This window comes from Phaseolus vulgaris, chromosome 7 (assembly GCF_000499845.2).
Source record: "Phaseolus vulgaris cultivar G19833 chromosome 7, P. vulgaris v2.0, whole genome shotgun sequence".
Taxonomy (NCBI): domain Eukaryota; kingdom Viridiplantae; phylum Streptophyta; class Magnoliopsida; order Fabales; family Fabaceae; genus Phaseolus; species Phaseolus vulgaris.
The window spans coordinates 20,991,076-21,012,457 of record NC_023753.2 but is presented as its reverse complement, the minus strand read 5'-3'; the positions used below and the strand labels follow the sequence as shown (position 1 = coordinate 21,012,457).

The window sequence follows — 21,382 nt, the reverse complement described above, 5'->3', positions numbered from 1 at the left end:
AGGTAATATTATTTTGAACTTTGAACTAGATCACCTAAATTGACCTCATCTAACTTGAGCGTCGGAGTATCTTTGTAGGTACCTCACCCTCTCGCCCATCCAAGAAGAGCAATCAGAATTGAAGAGAAGACATGAGTAATTCGACAAGGAACATTTGATCTTGGATAAATTATAAGAACACAAAATAAAATGTATATTAATTATAATTTCCTTACCAAAACAACAAATCTTTTCCTCCAAATCAAAACCCCCTCAGCATATATATATATATATATATATATATATATATATATATATATATATATATATAAATTTTGAAAATCCAGAAGGAAAACAAAAGAGTAGTCCCTTGTTCTCATTTGTCCTTTCTTCCTCACTTTTCTTCTCCCAAATTTAGTATGTTTCAGAGTCTAATACTACCACACAATAGTTTAGGAAGTAGATAAATTTTAACTAATCAAATTTTCAAATAGTGTCTTTAGAGTTTTGGAGTAATCCTACTATTGATTTCGAATATCTATTTGGAGGAAAGTTTTCCCATATAAGGGAAGCTATTGTTTTTAAATAGAACTTGAAAATATATTTGAGTGGTTGAAAATGTTAGAGTACTGTTATAAATTGGATTTTTGTATGTAAAAATTGTATAATCGCTCAGTGCATTTCCTAACTTTTTCCTATGCTTAAAGTAAATTTTACATGCAGAGTTAAGAGAAATTTAAATCTCAAAGTTTGCTTAGTGGATTGTAGTTGACTTTTGGGGTGCTTTTTTTCCCCAAATCCGCTTAGCCAAATCCCAAGTGCAAATTTGAGATTTCAATTTTTGGAAAATTTATGTCTCAAATTCGCTTGGCCAACTTTCCTGAGCTAAAGCCATTTTGACAACATTTGTTATTTTTTAGATTGTTAAGAGAGTGTATTTATTTGTGATTGCTTTGTAAAAGGGACGATAATGACTTTATTGATATATTGAAATCACATAAATGAAGAACATCAGTGGAATTAAATTCATATGACTGAGTCTGAGGTTTGAAAGAACTAATAAGAACATATCATATGAATTTACTAATGTCATATGATGATAAATTTTGTGAAGGAAAAACTATGTTGTGATGAATACATGGTAATATGATAAATGCAAGTCTCTAAACACTAATTTCAATATGTCAGTCTTCCTTCCGAAAGTATCTATGTGTAGATACTAGTGAATTTTTAACATGAATGATCTCAACACATGAGATATTGAGAGATAATTGGTTATCTTTTACACTATCTTTAAAACAAATAATATTGTTATAAATATGATATACTATTAGTACATGATATTGACCTCGTTTTAGAAATATTGTAAAAATATAATTTGAATTATTTTTTAAAATATATAAACTAATTTCTTAAACTTAAACCCCTCAAATATTTGATCAGTTAGGTAGGATGTGAAGTAGAGAAATCAGATTTTGAGCATCTTCCCATTAATGTCCTTTATAATATGTGTGGGTTGATTTTTGTTTTTGTTTTTGTAACATATAGATAAAAAATTGAGTAGGTATAATTTAAAAAGATTTTGATTATATATTGAGATGATGTTAAACCTCCGTAGCAAATGGAAAAATCCTGGGGGGAAAAAGAAAGAGGGAAAATAAAAAGGTTGGTTTAAACCAAAGGAAGCAGCAAGAACGAAGAAATTGATTGGAGTGCAATCGTGAAAAATCACTTCCGCAGTTCCCATTCTCGCATTCATCAATAATCATAGAATGGATCTCCTTCACCAATACTCAGACGACCAAAACGACGACGAACCGGACTCTCCATCCCAAAACCCTAGCTCTCCGCCGCGCATCCTCCCGGGCCGTTCCGGGGCGCCCAAGGTGGACGACACCATGCTGGCCCTCACCGTCTCCTCATCCGCCTCGGCCCTCTCCAGGCCCATCGACCCCACTCAGCACCTGGTGAGCTTCAACCCCTCCTACGACCAGCTCTGGGCCCCCATCCAGGGCCCGGCCCACCCTTACGCGAAGGACGGCATCGCCCAGGGCATGCGCAACCACAAGCTTGGCTTCGTCGAGGACGCCGCCATCGAACCCTTCCTCTTCGACGAGCAGTACAACACCTTCCACAAGTTCGGCTACGCTGCCGACCCTTCTGCCAACAACTACGTTGGCGACCTCGACGCCCTCCGCTCCAACAACGCCGTCTCCGTCTATAATATCCCCCGCCAACAGCAGAAGAGGCGCAAAACCGAGGCCAAAGACAAGCAAATATCCGCCGACCAAAACGGTGAGGAAGGCGGCGACGTGGAGGAGGATGGAGAAGAGGAGATCGAAAACCCGGCCTCCGAGGCGTGGCTACTGAAGAACAAGAAGAGCCCCTGGGCGGGGAAGAAGGAAGGGTTGCAGGGAGAGTTGACGGAGGAACAGAAGAAGTACGCGGAGGAGTATGCGAAGAAGAAAGGGGAAGAGAAGAGTGGGTTTGGAGGGGAGAAAGTTGAGGTTGTTAAAGACAAGAGTACCTTTCATGGGAAAGAGGAGAGGGATTACCAGGGTAGGTCTTGGATTGCGGCTCCTAAGGATGCTAAGGCTAGTAATGATCATTGCTATATACCTAAGAGATTGGTTCATACTTGGAGTGGACACACCAAAGGAGTTTCCGCTATTCGATTTTTCCCTAATTCTGGCCATTTGATTCTCTCTGCCAGCATGGATACCAAGGTTAAGATTTGGGATGTTTTCAACTCTGGCAAGTGTATGAGGACTTACATGGGACATTCGAAAGCTGTTAGGGATATTTGTTTCAGCAATGATGGGACCAAGTTTTTGAGTGCTGGCTATGACAAGAATATTAAGTATTGGGACACTGAGACGGGGCAGGTGATATCCACTTTTGCCACAGGGAAAATTCCCTATGTGGTGAAGCTTAATCCGGATGAGGACAAGCAGAATGTTTTGTTGGCTGGAATGAGTGATAAGAAGATTGTTCAGTGGGATATGAATACTGGACAGATAACCCAGGAGTATGATCAGCATTTGGGGGCTGTGAACACCATCACCTTTGTTGATAACAACAGGAGATTTGTTACTTCTAGTGATGACAAGTCCCTCAGGGTGTGGGAATTTGGTATTCCTGTGGTGATAAAGTATATTAGTGAGCCACACATGCACTCCATGCCTTCCATTTCGCTTCACCCGAATGCTAATTGGCTTGCCGCACAGAGCTTGGATAACCAGATACTTATTTATAGCACAAGGGAGAAGTTCCAACTTAACAAGAAGAAGCGGTTTGCAGGACATATTGTGGCGGGATATGCCTGTCAGGTCAATTTTTCTCCGGATGGGCGATTTGTCATGTCAGGGGATGGTGAGGGGAAGTGTTGGTTCTGGGACTGGAAGAGCTGCAAGGTCTTCAGAACTCTCAAGTGTCATGAAGGGGTTTGCATTGGTTCTGCGTGGCATCCTTTGGAACAGAGCAAGGTAGCAACGTGTGGCTGGGATGGGATGATAAAGTATTGGTAAGTAAACCTCTAATGCTAAGCTGCATTTAATTACATAATCTAATATGGTGTTTCTTCAAATAAGCTTTGGTATTATAGTTGCTGAACTTTATCCTGGTTTCTCTGTTGCTAAAATGATATAGTTCAATGTTTACTTTGTCAAGCTAATGCTCAGATTATGTTTGTATTAGTAATATTTTAGGGTGAATTAAAATGTTTTTGATTTTAAGTTTTATTAATACGCTAATCCAAACATATATAGACCTTACATTGACTTTATTTCTACTTTTTCTTTTCTTTTGATACCTTCCCTTGTCTATAACATTTTATTATGGGGTCAGATTAGTTAGTATCAGTTCATTGGTATTATAGCCTATGAAAGGAGACATGGGAAGGTCTACGAGTTGAGTTTTGTGTAAGGCTCTAATTAAGTGAGGTCACTGAAGAAGGTTTTTTCTCTGTTCTTTTACCTTTGTAGTTGATTCTCTTCCATTGCTACATATCTACAACTGTTTGTCTGTCTGTAACCCCATGTACCTGTCTTGCGTCTGCTGTGTTATTCTTGAATTTCCACGGACGTGGGATATTCAGGTGCTAGTACACAAATGTCATCTAAGGTTGAACAAGTGTGACTAACAATCGAAAGTTCTCAATTTCCTTTTCCATGTATACTATTAAACCCTTTACCTGGTAACACACTCGTAGTAATTTAGCTATGCAGGTCTGTTAAGATCAACATCTGAATTTCCTTAACATTCTAAACCTGATGCTCGCAAACATTTTTTCCAAAAGCCTTAACGCAATACCATCTCTTCCTTCTAAATGAGAGAGCCACAGAGGGATCTATTCTACAATAATGAGCTATTGTAGACACTTTGGGATGTCTTCATCTCAGAGTTTATAAGAACAAAATATATGTTTTGGATGTCATAATAAGTAGCTGGAGGTGGGGGGTGACCTCTGAATTGAAATGTATTAACCTGAGGCATAAGTAGTTGTGAGAACTTTTGATGTCTTTTATTCTATATCAGCAAAGAGCCATCAGTATCAGAATCTATCCCAAATTTCTTTATGTCTTGCAAACCAGTTTGGAAGCAAGTTTATCTTGAAAAAATTTGCAATGTCCTTTATAAGTTTCAAAGCTAAGCTTCTGCAGACATTTATAGTATTTATGAACAACCTTTCTGAACTTTTGCTTGCCCTATGCACAAAATCTGTCGTGTTTTTGTGAGGCTGACATCTATTTTAAGAGAATAGTGAATAAATTTGGTCAACTGACTCTTGATGATCCTCATATTTGCAACCTCTAGCCTTTAGGAGCACAATCCTAGAGACTCAGCCCTTTGACGTTTACCTTTGTACTGTCTATTGTTTTCATTTTCTTTCTCTACCTTTCTTTTGTGCTGTCTCGTTTCATTGAATGTGAAAGACAGTCTGTCTGTGGCTGGCATAAATAACTTGTTTGAATCTTGAACAATATTCAGGGGAAAAAATGCCTTGGTTCTACTGAATCTTTATTAGGAATGAGAAGAATGTTATGATTATTAATCTAATAAACTCTTGTGGTGTGAATGGACTTAGGTTCCTAACCCTTTCAACATCTTCATAATGTTTGATGTTTTGATACGTTTGGATTATGAATGGTTGGTGATTTGGTTAAGTTTATATGATAATAAGAATGTTTTATAAGCTGCTGCTTTCTCATACACACACGGAGAGTTTACTTATATTTTTTTATTATATTAAATTTGATATAATGTGCGCTTCCCATCCATATTGCTATTTTCATCACAGTATGCAACCATGTTGTTAGCCATTGTTGCACCAGTTCAATATGTGTCACAAGTAATATTTTAGCTCAGTAGTTTTGAGTTATTTGACTCCTGTTTACTATTTTGTGATCAACCTGCATTCATTGGCTGTTCAGAGCCTTTATATCATAATAGAACCTGTTTATTTGTAAGATTGAAGATCGCCGATTTAAGACTGTTAAATACAAGTGTAATGTTATGAAATAGTCTAACCTTTTGATAGACATGATTTGGCAATAGAAATTTAGCATCATTTGATAACAGATTCAGTGTCTTCATCAGCTGTTCCTGTGTTCTGCTTAAATGAATAGCTAATAGTGGCAGCTATAAATATTTTGTAATATTTTTAAACCATGAAATTTGCACAACTTTATGTACGATTTAAACACCTTGTTCTTATCTCAGTAGTATTGTTGATCTTTTAATTGTACACACAATTCTCAAAATCTGTGCAGATTTCAAATTTATCAAATGTTTACTATCTTAGAAGATAACATAATATATATTTAAGTATGTTATTTGTTTGGGTTGTCTAACATGATACAACAAATATGCTGTGTAAGAAAATAGGATTTGATATTTTGATTCTGCTTTAATATACCTTCCTTGCTCTGAAATCAATAGAATTTAGCCATAATCTGTTAGGAACCAAGAATTGAAAAGAAAAAGAGAGATTTTTATTGAATAAGATGGAAATAATAAGATATAGGAGAGAAGTCTTTCCTACAAGGGTTGCTCAATTTACAATAGCAACAAATCTGCATCTCTCGTATCCTTCTTCCCCTATTTATACCTAACTAACACCTTTAACCAACAACTAACCCATTAATTTTCTAACTATCTTAAAAATCAACCAACATCTTTAACTGACTAACTAATCCATTAATATTCTAACTATCTTAAAAATCAACCTTGTCCTCAAGGTTAGAAATGGGAATGAGAACCCACTTGCCTCCATAGTCAAACTCATGTCCAGAGGCTTGGGTGGTGATGGAGCCAAGGATAGAGTCTGTATAATAATAATCACCAAGACTTTCTTTGACTTTCTTCCTTTTGTTTTTGGCACCATTGCCAAGCTTGTTGGCTGAATCTTCATCATGCTTCTTGAGCTAGTGTACTGCTAGGTCATCCAGCAGAAAATGGCCTGCAATCCACATTCTTCACAATCCACATTCTTCACAATCCACATTCTTCACAATCCACAGCCAGCAGATAAATTCATTTTTTATGTGTTTCTCCTTATTCATGAAAATATCAACTTCTTTCTTCATCACAACTTCAATCTTTGTTTTTCTTGCTAGTTTTCTTTCACCTTTTTTGGTTTCTTCTCCAGCACAAAGGGTGTGGTTCTTGATTACTGAACCTTCAAAAGTCGGTAATTCAACTTTATTTGCCCAGGAGCAAGGAAGAAAGTCATGTTCTTCCTCAAACCCACTATTCCCCCCTCTTCAGCAGATTTCTCACCTTTATTAACAGAATCCCCCTTAAAAGATTATGGTTTCTTGTTTTTCATCCATAATAGCAAATCTTTTATGTAAACCATAACAGTTTTTAATTTCTGCCAGTTGCAAGCCTTGCTCAGTGACAACTTTCTCCCATGCTCCCACCTGATTAGTCATCATGATTGGGGATGGGCAGGTCGGACCAATTTGCTAGGAATCAATAATTGAAAAGAAAAAGAAAAGAAATATTTTTATTTAATATGATAAAAAATAAAATAGAAGAGAAATCTCTCCTTCAACGGTTTCTCCTTCACAAAGGATTTTTCCTTTCTCAAAGAGCCAACGCCCAATTTATAGTAACAACAAATCCATATCTATCTTATAGTTCTCCTATTTATATCTAACACCTTAATATTCTAAGTATCTTATTAAATATCTCCTTCTCCTTGTACAGTAACGTAATCTTTTCTGATCAAATAACAGTGTATTTTGTCCAACACTTTCCGTACCTCTATCCTCAAATGGAATGTTGATGTATCTAAAATATTCTATTTGTTTATTATGTATACCATTTGGCAGTAGTTGCGTGCTCAAGGATTGATTTTTATCACATCTACTAATATCCATATTCTCAGTATCTACCATTATCAATTTTAACTCTAGTTTCCGAGTATCTGTTTGTTGAGGTTGATGTCTGTTTATGAAATTTGCAGGGACTAGTTTCTCCATAATGTTAAGCCAGTTACGGGAATTGGTTGGCAGAAACAGCACAGAGAAAGGCACTACTTGATAACAAAGGGAGAAGAAACATATTGAATTCACATGTCCATAGGTTTTCCTTGGTTAAAATTTCAATGGCTTTAATTGACTATTAGCATGAGATGTCTCTGCCACTAAGTGTTACGTGCTAATTGCAGTTGCAGTGTTGTAGTTACGGATCATAGAAAAGTTTTGCCATTTTTTTGGAGACTTTTGTATAATAGTCATATTTAATGAGATATTCTTCTGTGTGAAAATTTCCCTCCCATGGTGCAGTTTAATATAATTACATATTATTCTAGGAATATACGTACATTGTTGGGGGTTTTTGCCTACATGATATAGAAAATATGGGTTCAGCATGCTCTGGTATTTGGGCATATTTTATGATATGGGCAATGTCGAAAGTGGATTTTGAAGAGAACTTATTAAAATAGAATATGATATAACCATGTCACATACTATATTTTTTATTAATTTAATTTATGGTTTGTATGAAAAAAATTTGGCTTTTTTGTTTATAGAAAAATTATATAAACATGTACATTCATTCTTATACTTTTGTAATTATATGCAATTTGTTACATAATCATTATAAAGTATATTTTTTAAGTATTACATTAAATAATCTAAAATTGAATGTTGCACTGTTTTCTTAACATTGCGCTATTAAATCTAAACAAGATATAAAATTGTACAACTGAGATAGCAAAAAGTTTAATTAATTCAATTGAAAATATAATGAATAATTTGATTAATTCAATTGAAATACAAGGAACTAAAATGTAAAATTTAAAAATAAAAATATTTTTTAAAAAAATATTACAGCTTGGCTATATTGAAAATGAAAGTTAAGCTCTTGTGTGTGTATCAGTTTAACTTTTAACTTTCTTCTATTAAGTAATTTCTTACTAATTATTGGTCATCACCTTATCAATTCTAGAATAAGATTTATAATATAAGTAAATGCTAATGATATTATTATATGTTTATATTCTAAATTTGATTTATTTTAATTCACATAAATAAATTAATATATTGAATTATATAGTAATTACAGTGGCCATAATAAATAATTTTATGTTTAGCAAATTAATTAAGTGGTTTGATATGATATAGTTTGATTGAAATGAAATGGAAGAAAGTAAAAATTAGAATCACTAGATACAAAATATTTGGGAGATTTTTATTTGCCTTTTTGTATTTTGTTGTTGTATTTCAGTCATAAATTTGTTATATTACTTTAATGTATTTTCTGTTTTCATATATCTACGCCTGATGGAACAACAATTGTTATCCAAGTATTTAGAAACAGAAGACAAACTATGTCAAACATACCCAAAAAAATGTATAACTTTTTTGACATAAAAAAAATATGGAAGAAAGATTTTTTTTCAAAAACCCTTTTTTTTCAAATCGAACTGGAAAGGAAGGGAAGTGATTATTTTTCTAATTTATATATTAAAATAATTTTTAAATAAAAAGTTAAGTTAAAAATAAATTTTAATTATAATATAATATTTTTTATATAAGTTATTTATTTATTCCAAATAAAAATAATTTTAGAAGTGATTCCATTTACAAAATCACACACAACTATTTATTTATTTATTTTCGTAAGTTTCCATTTATCTAAATAAGAAAAAAAAATCTCCTACTTTCTTTCCTTACTCTTATTCACTCTCAGTTAAAGAAACCATTATATGTGCATTCTTAATTCTTAGTTATGATTTGGCTGCAGTAAGAGACTTGCCCATGTCTTTCAACAGGCATTGTTTTATATTTCTCCTTATTCCAAAAAACTAGTGGCTACCAAACTAAAACCATAACCAAAAAACCAAAATTGGAGCTAGCCTTCACTTCCCAAGGATCTAACCTGGTATTCAACTTCTATGTTTTGTTTATTCTTCCTTTATTTTGACCTTTTGTTGTTCATTTCATTGATGGGCATCTTAGTTTGCATCTTTATTTACTAGGTGTGAGAGCATGGCCTTTTTTACCCGTATAACTTTCTTGCTTTAAGCCGATTTTTTTGGTTCAGGAGATTTTTTTTTCACTTCCTAACATGTTTTCAGTGTCTGCCAAGCGTTTCCAGGGAAGAAGCACACGTATGAAAGTTGTCTGCTTGGAGAATTTCAGAATCCTCGTTGACCCGTATTGTAAGCATGGCTGGTGAAATAGAAACCCTAGAAGAGCCTGTAGTAAAGGAGGGATCTTTGGTTGTGGATGGAAAGGATCCAAAGGTGGGTTCTGATTTATGCATAGAATATGGTGTTTGCATTCGTGAGGGTGTTGCTGAACTTAATGATGATGTGGATTTTGATGGTTTGAATAAGGAGGGTAAAGGTGTGAATCCTACTGGTGTAGAAGCTGTTTTGGTTCTTGGTGAGGGTTCTCAAGTTGTGGGGTCCTTAGAAGAGGAGAATGAGAATGAGACTGCCGAATTCGGTGGAGATGATGCCTCTTTGAAAGCATTAGATGAACAGAAGAACATTGATGACAGTGAGGTAAATAAATCAGTGGAGAAAGAAGCAGTTAGCGATGTTATGGTTGAGTCTGATGACAGACAAAGCATTAAAGAGAATGGTGGCATTTCAGAGAAGGTTGATTCACATGGAGAGCAGGAAATTGAAGATGAAAATTTTGATGATGCTGAACGGCATAAAACAACAGTTAGAAAAGTCATAAAGCAGGTGTCAAATAAGAAGAGCTCAGGAATAATTTTTCAGGCAAGTTATCAGCTGCCAATAGACAAGGTAGGTGAGTTTTCTGTGTATGATTTGGTATGGGGCAAGGTGAGAAGCCATCCATGGTGGCCGGGGCAGATATTTGATCCCTCTGATTCAACTGTGGAGGCACAGAAGCATTTAAAAAAGGATCGCTATTTGGTTGCATATTTTGGGGATAGAACATTTGCCTGGAATGATTCGTCTCAGCTTAAGCCCTTTAGGACTAATTTCTCTAATATTGTAAAGCAGTGCAATTCAGATGCATTTCAGAATGCTGTAGATTGTGCTTTGGAAGAGTCCATGAGACGTGCAGAATTTGGGTTAGCATGTTCCTGCATACCTGAAGATACTCATGACAAGATTAAACTCCAGACTGTTGAAAACGCTGGCATTCAGCAAGAACTAAGTTTCATACGCAGAGTGGATCAATCTTTAAATGTTGACTCCTTTTCACCTGGGAATCTTTTGGAATACTTGAAAACTCTCTCCGAGTTTCCAACTGGTGGCTTTGATCGATTGGAGCTCTTAATTGCTAAGGCTCAGTTGCTTTCTTTCTACCGTTTAAAGGGTTACTCTTGCTTGCCTGAGTTACAATACTGTGGAGGTTTGGATAATCACACCGATGCGTTAATTAAGGATGCTGATAGAAGTTTGAGTGAAATTAATAAGCATGGAAGTCATTCGAGTAAAAAAGCTGGTGAAACTGGTGCTGGAAAAATGAAAACAACGAACAGCTCTAGTCACAAACGCAAGCATAATTTGAAAGATGGTATATATCAAGAAAAGAAGAAAAGAAGCTTGTCTGAATCAGCCGGTGGGACTTCAGATTCTACACATGATGATTATCACTCAAGTGATGCCACTGAAAATGTGATTTGTCCTGCCTCTTCCAAGAAAAAGAAGACTATTGATCATTGTGCTGGTATTTCAAGGATGAGAGACCGGAGAAAAACAATTTCCCTTGCCAAAGTTTCTAATACCACAAAGCAATCATTTAAAATTGGTGAACGTATTCTAAGGGTTGCTAATCAACTTACTGGACCACCCTCTACATTGAAGTGTACCGGAGACAGGTCTCAAATGGAAGGTGGTTGTGCGGAAGGTTTTTCGAGAAATGGATTTGATGTCTTCTCCTCTGATTCTGAGAAGACTCAGAAGTCAAGCTTGATTGTTCCAGTGGAATATTCATCACTAGATGATTTGCTACATTTACTTCAGTGGGTAGCACATGAACCCCTGGGAGATTATAGTTCCTTGAATGTTATAGTGAGCTTCTTCTCTGATTTCAGGAATTCAATAATTGTGGCCAATGATTCTGGAAAAGAAATTTCGCCTGCAGAGAAAGCTGGTAGTAAAAGGAAGAAACAACCTGTGGGTGGATCAGGTGAAAGGACTGAGATGGGCATCCAGATTGGTTCTGAAAAACAACAGTCAGTGAAAAACAGCAGAAGAGACTATCAACACGCCCCTGCTGAGCCGGAAACGCCTATTATAGTTTACACTCGTAGGTCCTATTCTAGGAAACAATTGTCTGACAACAATCATCTTGCGGTTCCCGAAAAGCCTTCTGGTTGTGTAGATGAGAATTCCCCAGCTGAACTTATTTTGAACTTTGCTGAGCTGGATTCTGTTCCCTCAGAAATGAGACTGAATAAGATTTTTAGGCGATTTGGACCTCTAAATGAATCTGAGACAGAAGTTGACAGAGGGAGCAGCCGGGCTAGAGTGGTTTTTCTGAAGTGTGCGGATGCAGAGACTGCTTTCAGCAGGGCTGAAAATTTCAACATACTTGGATCAATTCTCGTAAATTACAAGCTTAACTATACTCCAAGTACATTATTCAAAGCTTCATCTTTTGCCACAACTCTGGACCAGGATATGCATATTGATCTCTCCAATTCTGAACATAATACAGTCTAATTGTTTGGTAAGTAACTTTTTGCTATTGCATATGCAATCTTTGGTAATTTTGATTGGTGCACGCTTGTCCTATGATGAATGAGATAATAACTGCATACTATCCTAATGGACGATGCAGTAGCATCAATAGAGCATATCTTAAAGATAAAATTATCTTACTTATTTTCCTTCCTAGTTTTGAGTTGAGACTAATTGAATTAGTACCTAATGTTTTTAAGGAAGCATGTCAGCTGACAAACACTACAGAACAGGGAAGATAAGGAGGAGGATGTTAACAAACATTCAGTTTTCAATCAGGCATTTCAAGTCTAAAAAAGGAAAATAATTCGCACTTTTGCGGCAACAATCTTGAGACTGCTGAAGAAAAAATATTGAAGAAAACAAGGGTATTACTTGGACAAATTTGATAATTGATTTAGGTATTGTGATACCAATGCATCCTCTGTTAGCTGAGCTCTATTTACCTAGATAATGTGTCATTACAAAATGAAAGTTTTAAGTCTGGGAGCAGTAGCATCAAAAACATTAGATAGATCCATTTTGACATTCAATTGTATATTGTTGATAAGTAGTCCAGTTTCTGCGGTTGAAACAGGAATCTGATCTCATATCTTCCTTGGTTTAGCTAGTTTGGGGCCTCCTAAATTAAATGTCACTGTAGAGTATAGAGTTGAAAATACTTATACTTCGGTTTTCCTAGGATTCTTTGTGTTGTGTACTTGGCATCTTTTGTTTCATTTGGCTCAATTTGGTCATTTACTTCAAATGTGATTGTTTTGAGCACCAACAGTAGATTCTGATAAGAACAGACCATGGCATATATTTTGGCGAATTTGCCATATTCTATTATGGAAGACACAATGGAATCTGGTAAGGTAGATTCAGAATAATTGTTTACATAATATTCTTTTCCAAAGAAATTATTCATTGAAGTAGTTAATTATTGTCACTAATCCTTGTTGGGCTAAGAAGGCTACTCATCCAGCACCTCTGGGTGCTTCCTAGGAGCTTGCCCATGCTATGCTTGCCAAGGACTGTTTTATGACTGGAGGCTCCTGCATCGAACAGGATTACTTCATAACCAAGCTCGACTATACTTGTGCTGATTCACTCACATCAAGATGGTGACTTTAGCTGCATTTGAGTCCTATAAATAGATCATATGCAAAGACACTAGGAAAGCACATATCTCAGTACACTATTACTCTGCTAACTGAGTTGTCAAATTGATTTTGCAGGTTAGACCAGTAGATTTCTCCTTACCTCAAAGAGAAGCAAATATAGTAAGTATACCAAACATAAATTACATTTGCAATTGCAGGGAGTGCTGAAAATAACAGCACATACATAACTGAATAATACTGCTGAACCAATTTATTGCTAAATAACTGCCATAGTATAAGAAAATCTTTGGAGAACTTGGTGATGTTTCGAATAAATTTGCATATAAAACTCTTGTTTATACAAAACTGAGTTTCCAATTAAAATTTTAATGTGCAGACATACTTACGAGGTAGCTTACACATCATAAAATTGAGATTCTACAAATTTGAAGCGTGTCAAATTGAAAACCCAACATAGTGTCGGTAGATAACAAAAAGAAGTTTTGAAGAACTAATATAGTGAGCAAAATTATAGAAACTATTATGATGACTTGTGTAACTTTGAAGGAGTGAATTTAGGGTTTAGTCTTATTGCATGTTAGTTTTTCATGATTTTCCTGGGTCTTGTATCCTTTAGTATGTGGAGAAAGCAGTTGATTTAGCCAAACTAATTAGCAAAATGTTATTTGTGTTGTGTTCAAAAAAATTTATGATTAAGGGTGTGAACTTCCTCGTGTCCTGCAAATGGAAAACTAAACACGCAGTATAATGTTCAGAAAATATGCAGTGAGGCGTATTGGATTTACTATTCTTGTGGGACACTTACTTTAATGTAAGATATAATCATACACACAATTAGATTGTTCGAGTAAAATTAAGTTTGATTATAGTGGAAAGATAAAAAATAGTTTATTAAAAAATAATTCTTCTATTAGTTAGTATTATAGATTAATACATTTGGGATTATCGTAAAATTTTAAAAAATATTTTCAATAATTGTAATTTTGCTATCCATGACCAAATGGTGACAGAGATCGTAAAAATATGGTCTTCCATAGGAACAAAAAGGATTTAATCCATTCTAAATAGTTTAATGACGTTTTTTTTACCCACAGATATTTTTATTAGTTTTAATTCTTGGCAAAGTCACATCCAAAAAATTTAAGAAAAATATATTTTGTTTAGTATTATTTATTAAATTTGTAGAAATTAAATATACTTTTATAAAAAATTAACAAGAAATACGTTTTAGATCAATATATTTATAAAAAGGATTGGAAGGAATGTTTTTTACAGCAGCGAGATGTACTAATTATTAGGGTTATGATGGTAGATTAAAAACTTGGCAGTTAAGATGCAACGAATTACGTATCAGTATGTTATTTTTTAATTATTGGAATTAAAATTATTAATTTTTAAATCAATGTTATAATATTAACTGTTTTTTTTCTTTTGGTTAAAGATTTTTTTGATGAATTTTGGTCAAAGTTATAACTAAACATTTTGGCTTTAAAAACATACTATGGCCTGAAGCCGAATCACCGCAAGTAACTAATTCTCATAACTGTATGCATAGAAATAGAAATATATCCATTCGCACAGAAAATTATTTAAAAAAAATAATAATTTATGCAGCATCACTTGAACAACAACAGTGAAGCTGCGAACCCTTTCTATGACATTTGTATTTTCGCAAGTGAAGATTTTTTTTAAAATGATGAATGAAGAGAGAAGCAAAGAAAAAAGAACTAGAGGGTCTGGTCTGCTTATATTATATAATATCAAGAAAACACTTCTGACCATGACAAGCTACATGGTGAATCACATGCATAACCCCACCCCAACACACGTTTTTCCCTTCAGTTGGTGATGCAGTTAAATATGACATGTGTTAATAGAAATCTACATTAGTGACGTAACAAAATTCTGACATTCAAGCCTTCTACACGAGAACCTAAGTTTTTATCATTACACCATTCTTTCCATCCATGTCATGCGTACAAGCATTCGAGTGAAATAAAAAAGATGCGTGGAGACTATTCATGGCTTTGCATTGAAGGCAAAACCATATGTTGTGGTTGCACCTGAAAATCCCCACAGATTTAAGAAATGTCAAACAGAGAAGCAGGTAGAACAAATGTCAACAACTCATAGCAAAGAAATCACACTTCATACACTTGAACAAGTATTTGAATTCCAATGTATGCCCAGCCAATCTTAAATGTTAAAAACAGTTATCAACAAAAGAAGTCACATTTGATCTTCAAAGAACGAAGACTTTAGGGATGAAGCATGCAAATAGAAATAAAAAAATACTGAGCTATCGAATCTTGCCGTTATGAATTATATTTTGGCTTGTGTGGACAACTATAATCCTAGACTTTAGCTGAAGGAGAATATTAAGACAAGTATTGAAGTAGTTCCCAAGTGATTTCCTATTTAGGCACCACAGGAAACCTGATCGAAATACCAATGCCTAGTATATAATGGTGAAAGGCTAACTATGTCTTGCCCCTATGTTTGAACGTGAGACAACTTTAGAAAAGAACCATCTTATCACCTAACCTTCTTTTTGTCAGAGACCCCAATGAGTCCATCCCATATTTTATTTATAGAAAGGTAAAGAATTATTATATTTTTCTACTTTTTACACAGAGTACCTGAAAGTTTAGGACAGTCATCACTCAACCCAGTAAATAACTTGTAGTGGACAGATCTAGGGGTTTTCGCTGAGAATGGAGCGAGTAACCATGTGCGTGGAACTTACTATCATATTCGATGAGGAGAAGTGGAGAAACAATAACTAATAGAGAAGAGAGAAGATTGGAAAAGATGGAGAGATCGGGGATATTAGAACAGAGGGAGAATAGAAAGCTATAACTAAATCAATCCTAAATCTTAAGTTTGCAAATCAATGTACATAGTAACATAGCCAAGAAGTCCAATTGTTAAATAGAAAGCTATAACTAAATGGAACTCTCAAATCCCTGGAACAACTAGGATAACTGCACATTTTCCTCGACCGACCAATTCTTTCTTGACAAAAAAATCACGAGGTGTGTACAACCTCTAATCAATTTTTTTTTTCTCATACACATGACCAATAATCAACATATTCACACCTCCCTACCCACTGCGTTGGGCATTGTTTGTACCAAGAACCAAGCTTATAATGAATCATAATCCTAATGTTCCTTTAGCATACAGCATTTTTCCTGCTACGATTGCCATCAGTGCAGAATGCTAGCACCTTGAAAAGGCTTAATATAATTTCAAACAAATTGTCTAAAGAGAAATCAGTAATTCTAACAGACTCTCCAAACCTAGGATTTAAACTTTAATTCACTAAAAAGAGAAATTGCAATATCACTAGCATTGGTCTGAAATAACATTGGCTAGTTTCAACAAAATGCCTAAAATGTTTTAACCCAACAAAGTACTAATTTATAAATAAATGCCGACTAGGAAAAAACAAATCCCAAGCCACACAAGATATACTATGAAATTTGATCAGCTTTAAATCTTACCAGAAGAATGTATACAAAAAATTAAAGGTTCTTGAAAATTAATTTAATTAGAGGTCACAATTGAAACGAAAATTCCATCATAATGCCATTTTAGAGGACTACAAGCAAGCGACAACACTGTAGTATCCCAAAGTGGTTGAAGCCTTGAAGGCTAAGGAAATTATCATTGCACAATTTTTTCTTCTCTGGGTTAGAAGTTTTCATCGAAGAGAAGAGGGGTTACACAACTAGAGAATGGATACGGTATCATCTTGAACAAAAAAAAATGTTTTCCCGAACTTAAAGTTGTCTCCATAAAAATAAAGGAAATTGATTCTCTCTGCAACAAAATTTTTAAAAAAAAAAAAATAGTAACTCCCTTTTAAAGAACAAGAGCAGAACACAAGAGAATTCATAAGATTTTATAGTTTTTTGCCTCTTTGCATGTTTAAAACATTGTATTTTAAGGGGATTTTTCAAAAATGAAGAGGGATTGGGTAGCTTTATGCCATTGATGTGTTTTCATTATTCTTATTTGTTTTTTCTTTTTTTAATTATTTTACGGAGTATGTCTTACCAATCAAATGCATTGTAATTTTCTTCTTTCTCTATCAATGATTTTTCTATCATCTAAAAACAAACAAACAAACTTGTAAAACCACTTTATCTCTTTGCAAATAGAACATAGAATGTGTGTAACTGACTTGAATATCACATTCTTATTACATCCAGAGCTTGGGGAAATTAACCCTAACATCCCATTAATTTGGCATATTGTCGGCAGTGATTAAGCAAATACCTATTACATATGGAAACAAGGTTGTAAACAAGGAGGTTTCCGAAGGAAAGTGTATAAAAACCACTAATAAATATTTTAATTCTAATATAGATCAAGTGCCAGGGCACCTTAACTACATACCACAAGCCCAGCAGCAAAACAAAATACATTATATATCTATATTCCTAACATACTGACATTAGTAATTGAAGAGGGTCATAATATTGATGAAATGAAATTTGAGTATAGTCTTTATCCAGTGTAAGAAGAAATTATAAGGAAACAGGTACAAGAATGGATGAAACAAACGCCAGAGACCAAAAAACATCCAACAAGGAGAAGAACATTGAGACACTTTTGTTTTATGAGCGATTCAAAAAAGCTTTTTTATTCATGGGGATTGAAACGGGTGGGAAAAGGAACCCAAAACTAAACAAAAGAATGAACACAAACCTGTTGGAGTGAACCTCTTAATAGCTAGACAGCTTAGTTAAAGTACCAATTTGAAAATCAATTAAATATCCGGAAATGTGAAACCTCTCTCCATTAATCTTCAAAGTGAGTGTGCTTTTCTGAAGCAAAAAGTTTCCAATAAAATTGTAACCCAATTTAGAAATGTTAAAAGCTCCCTCTAAATCATATGTTTTGAAAAGACAACCTAATCTGTATGCTTAAGACACCAAGTATTCATGGAATAAAACTAACAATTTCAAATATATTGATCAGATCTAAATCCAAACCCACAAGTTTAATTTAAAAAATCAAGAAATCAGAATATAAACACTGAGCTTTGCTAGTGAATATCATTCGTTCCTCCTCTTCAAAGAAATCAGAATCAATACAGCAAACAAGGGTAGAGGTTATGATACACCTATACTTCAATTTGCTTCACATATCCATATTTGACACCGATATTTTTGGATACTTCACTAATATGTATCGATAAAGTGTACAAACTTTTTAAAGTGTCTTATAAAACACCAAAGCAAGTACATATAACATTGTCCCTAGATGAATAAAAAGTGGAAATTGTTCTCTTTATGAATGATTTCAAAGAAGAAATGAAATGGATAGTATTGTTCCTATATGTAAATAATTGAAAGTAATTTATAATGACAATGAGATACAATTTTTTTGCTTTTAGTAATGTCCAAGAAGTATGTTTTTTAATTTGAATTTGCGGAATTGAAATTATATATTATTATTTTATGAATTTTTATATATTTCTAAACATGTATTTCATACATATAATATATTATATATTTTTAAAATAATTGTATTGCCGTATTGTATATGTGCATCATAGGGTAGAGGGTATTCAGCCAATAAAAAGCCTACACAATATTCAATTTTGCTCTTTTTTAATAAGAATATGTTTATTTTTCTATCTCCATAATTGGGTTTGCAAGTGTTTGCTAAAAAATTGAGCATTCATGCGTTCAAGATAGAAGGAGAAAGAAAGAACATTACCTGCAAACTAATATAGTTCAGTGAGCCCTGATGAACAAGCTGCCATAGACATTTAACCAAAAGCATGCAATGAACCAAATCATATTTCCATAGACAAAATATCACAAGAGTAATAATTGTTAAACTAAAAACAAAAGTCCAAAAAGGTTAAGCAACCACACCTGAGAATTTTGACCTGCAAGGCCAACTTGATCTGGTCTAGCAGATCCATCACCACCTCTTGCAGATCCTTTGGTGTCACCCTATAAGAATTTGTGTCCGCAAACATTAAAATTTCCATAGGAAAAAATAGTCCAAGATAAATAACAAATAACATAATTAACCCAAGAGGAGGGCTAACTAACCTCCGCCTGTGATATTGTGCACATTCCAAAGTCACCAACCAAACAAAAAGGAAAAAGAAAAAGTCAGTTAATTATAATGTCATAAGCAACATTATCAAAACACCATCATTTAAACGAAGGGGATGGAAGAGAACTTTAAGGATCTTTTCCTTGAAAAAGTTCACCCTGCACCTAGCTCGTCCAAACAAAAACTAATCCACACCACAAGATGCAAAGGGAAATGAAAACTGGGATGAATAATTCATATTCAGCACTTGCATTAGACAACGATTTAATTAGATGACTCCAATTGTCTCCTCAAGTTTCAATAGTGTGTGTGTATCCCAGTGTCGTATTTGTATATCAACTAAAAACAAAAAAATAAATGACAGAATATTTTATATATATGAGCAAATAATTATCAAGATAGCGCGAACACTGCAAACGGATAAAAACTAAGAACCCTCGAAAAACTATAAGAAAAAAAGAATACCTCTCTGTACCTTGCCAGGTACACCTTAAGCGGCTCTATGTAGTCTTCAAAACCTAAAGTGGCCATTGCCCATAACAAATCGTCTCCATTAATAGTCTTTCTCTTCTCTTTCTGACATTTCTCACTCGCCCTTCATGGAATTCAGTAACCAAAAATCCTCAGAAACCCCCAATTGCCAAAAGAGATTAAAAAAAAAAACTGAAAAGAAATAATTCTGAGCAACAAAATGTTTGATAAATAATGTTGAGCAAACATTCTGAGAAACCCCAATTGGCAAAAGAAAAGAAAACAAGAAACATGAACTGAAAGTTGTGTTATGTATAGTTGCGAACTAACTCGCTGGTAATGAAGCTGATGAACTCAGAAACACACTCTTGCATGGTATCTTTGGCGTCCTTAGCAATCTTGCCGTTGGGAGGAAGACCCTTCTTCATGATGCGGCTGATGTTGGCAATAGGAAGGTAGCGGTCCTGCTCCCTGGCCCCAGAGGAGGAACCGCGCGGGCTCTGCTCGCCCCCACTCTCATGACTCGGGCTGGCTGGCGCATCCGACATCTCACAAACCCTACAAAACGCAATGATGAGAAACGGAGAAGGAAAAACGCAGAGTGTGTGTGTGGGTGTTTGTTTATAGAGATGGATGTGGGAAAGGATTATTGATTGGTGATGGAAAGTGAAGGATGGGTGAGATCCCAAATGTGACATGGGTGGACGATGTTTAACAGAGGCAAGTTAAATTATTACCGGTGTGGGAGTGAGAGAGGAAGAAGGAGAATGAGAAATGGTTGTGCTTTTTGTATTTGGCGCGAGAAGGAACGCGATGATTGGTGGAATCGCCTTACAAAAACAAATTTATGCAGACAATAAGACACACACACACAGAACAAAGAAGATACTGTTTTTCACTATTTTTACCTACCTTCAATATTCACCCTTCATCTTCTTTCTTTTTTCTTCTTTTCAACAACACTCTTCTGTCAACAATTCATTCACACCATAATAATTCACCCCTCACCTTTTATAATTTACACATCATTTCTACCTTTAATATAATCCAATAATTTGTTTTTTCGGATATCAAAATTAACTATTATTACTATTTGTGGCTTTTTTTTTTATATTGTTTGAAAAGAGGGTTATGTATTAATTGTTTGTTATATCTGAAATTATGGTGTTGGTAGTGGGAAGGGTGTTGAGATTTTCAAAATCATAGGAGTGTGAAGATCTAATATAATATAATATAATATAAAATCTCTTTTTAATCTATTTTTGCATATTTGTCTTATAGCCAAGAAATCTTTCTAATATCTTAATACTGGCTTCTCAAGGCACAAATGAGCAGTGACTAGGACAAATTCAGTCAAATTTCTTTAAACAACTTAGAAATGTTTTTCATCTATTATCATTACAAATGTGTTGTTAGTATATGGTCTCATGCACAATTTGCGTTCAACTTTGTCACAACAAATATTTCACCTAAATGATTGTTTGATATGTTATTAAAAAATAATTGGTATTTTTAAATTGTTATCACACTTATTAATTGAATTATGTGATATATGTAC

The 21,382-nt window shown here is 34.5% G+C and overlaps 3 protein-coding genes across 12 annotated transcripts; 2 read left to right on the top strand and 1 right to left on the bottom strand.

Moving 5' to 3' along the window:
- Positions 1-1,455: 1,455 nt before the first annotated feature.
- On the top strand, positions 1,456-7,753 carry LOC137828405 (uncharacterized). 2 transcript variants are annotated; one of them, XM_068634969.1, is made up of 2 exons: positions 1,456-3,502; positions 7,451-7,753. In XM_068634969.1, the coding sequence occupies exons 1-2, from the start codon at positions 1,752-1,754 to the stop codon at positions 7,455-7,457; spliced, it is 1,758 nt and encodes a 585-aa protein (XP_068491070.1). In that variant the 5' UTR covers positions 1,456-1,751; the 3' UTR covers positions 7,458-7,753. The 2 variants fall into 2 exon arrangements, with proteins under 2 accessions (XP_068491070.1, XP_068491071.1); XM_068634970.1 differs by lacking the exon at positions 7,451-7,753 and having other exon boundaries at positions 1,605-3,506.
- A 1,437-nt stretch (positions 7,754-9,190) lies between these two features.
- On the top strand, positions 9,191-13,974 carry LOC137828403 (PWWP domain-containing protein 5-like). Of its 8 annotated transcripts, XR_011083871.1 has the most exons (6): positions 9,191-9,375; positions 9,572-12,152; positions 12,364-13,015; positions 13,118-13,269; positions 13,384-13,428; positions 13,646-13,974. XR_011083871.1 is itself a non-coding variant. In XM_068634965.1 (3 exons), the coding sequence occupies exon 2, from the start codon at positions 9,662-9,664 to the stop codon at positions 12,143-12,145; it is 2,484 nt and encodes an 827-aa protein (XP_068491066.1). In that variant the 5' UTR covers positions 9,191-9,375; positions 9,572-9,661; the 3' UTR covers positions 12,146-12,152; positions 13,384-13,614. The 8 variants fall into 8 exon arrangements, 3 of the variants coding, with proteins under 3 accessions (XP_068491066.1, XP_068491067.1, XP_068491065.1); XR_011083872.1 differs by having other exon boundaries at positions 9,592-12,152; positions 12,364-13,269; XR_011083870.1 differs by having other exon boundaries at positions 12,364-13,269.
- Positions 13,975-14,986: 1,012 nt separating this feature from the next.
- On the bottom strand, positions 14,987-20,809 carry LOC137828404 (nuclear transcription factor Y subunit B-1-like). 2 transcript variants are annotated; one of them, XM_068634968.1, is made up of 7 exons: positions 20,562-20,752; positions 20,155-20,382; positions 19,819-19,948; positions 19,347-19,352; positions 19,164-19,244; positions 19,003-19,041; positions 14,987-15,332 (listed from the first exon to the last, which is right to left on the bottom strand). In XM_068634968.1, the coding sequence occupies exons 2-7, from the start codon at positions 20,370-20,372 to the stop codon at positions 15,285-15,287; spliced, it is 522 nt and encodes a 173-aa protein (XP_068491069.1). In that variant the 5' UTR covers positions 20,373-20,382; positions 20,562-20,752; the 3' UTR covers positions 14,987-15,284. The 2 variants fall into 2 exon arrangements, with proteins under 2 accessions (XP_068491069.1, XP_068491068.1); XM_068634967.1 differs by lacking the exons at positions 14,987-15,332; positions 19,003-19,041; positions 19,164-19,244; positions 19,347-19,352 and having other exon boundaries at positions 19,499-19,948; positions 20,737-20,809.
- Positions 20,810-21,382: the final 573 nt, after the last annotated feature.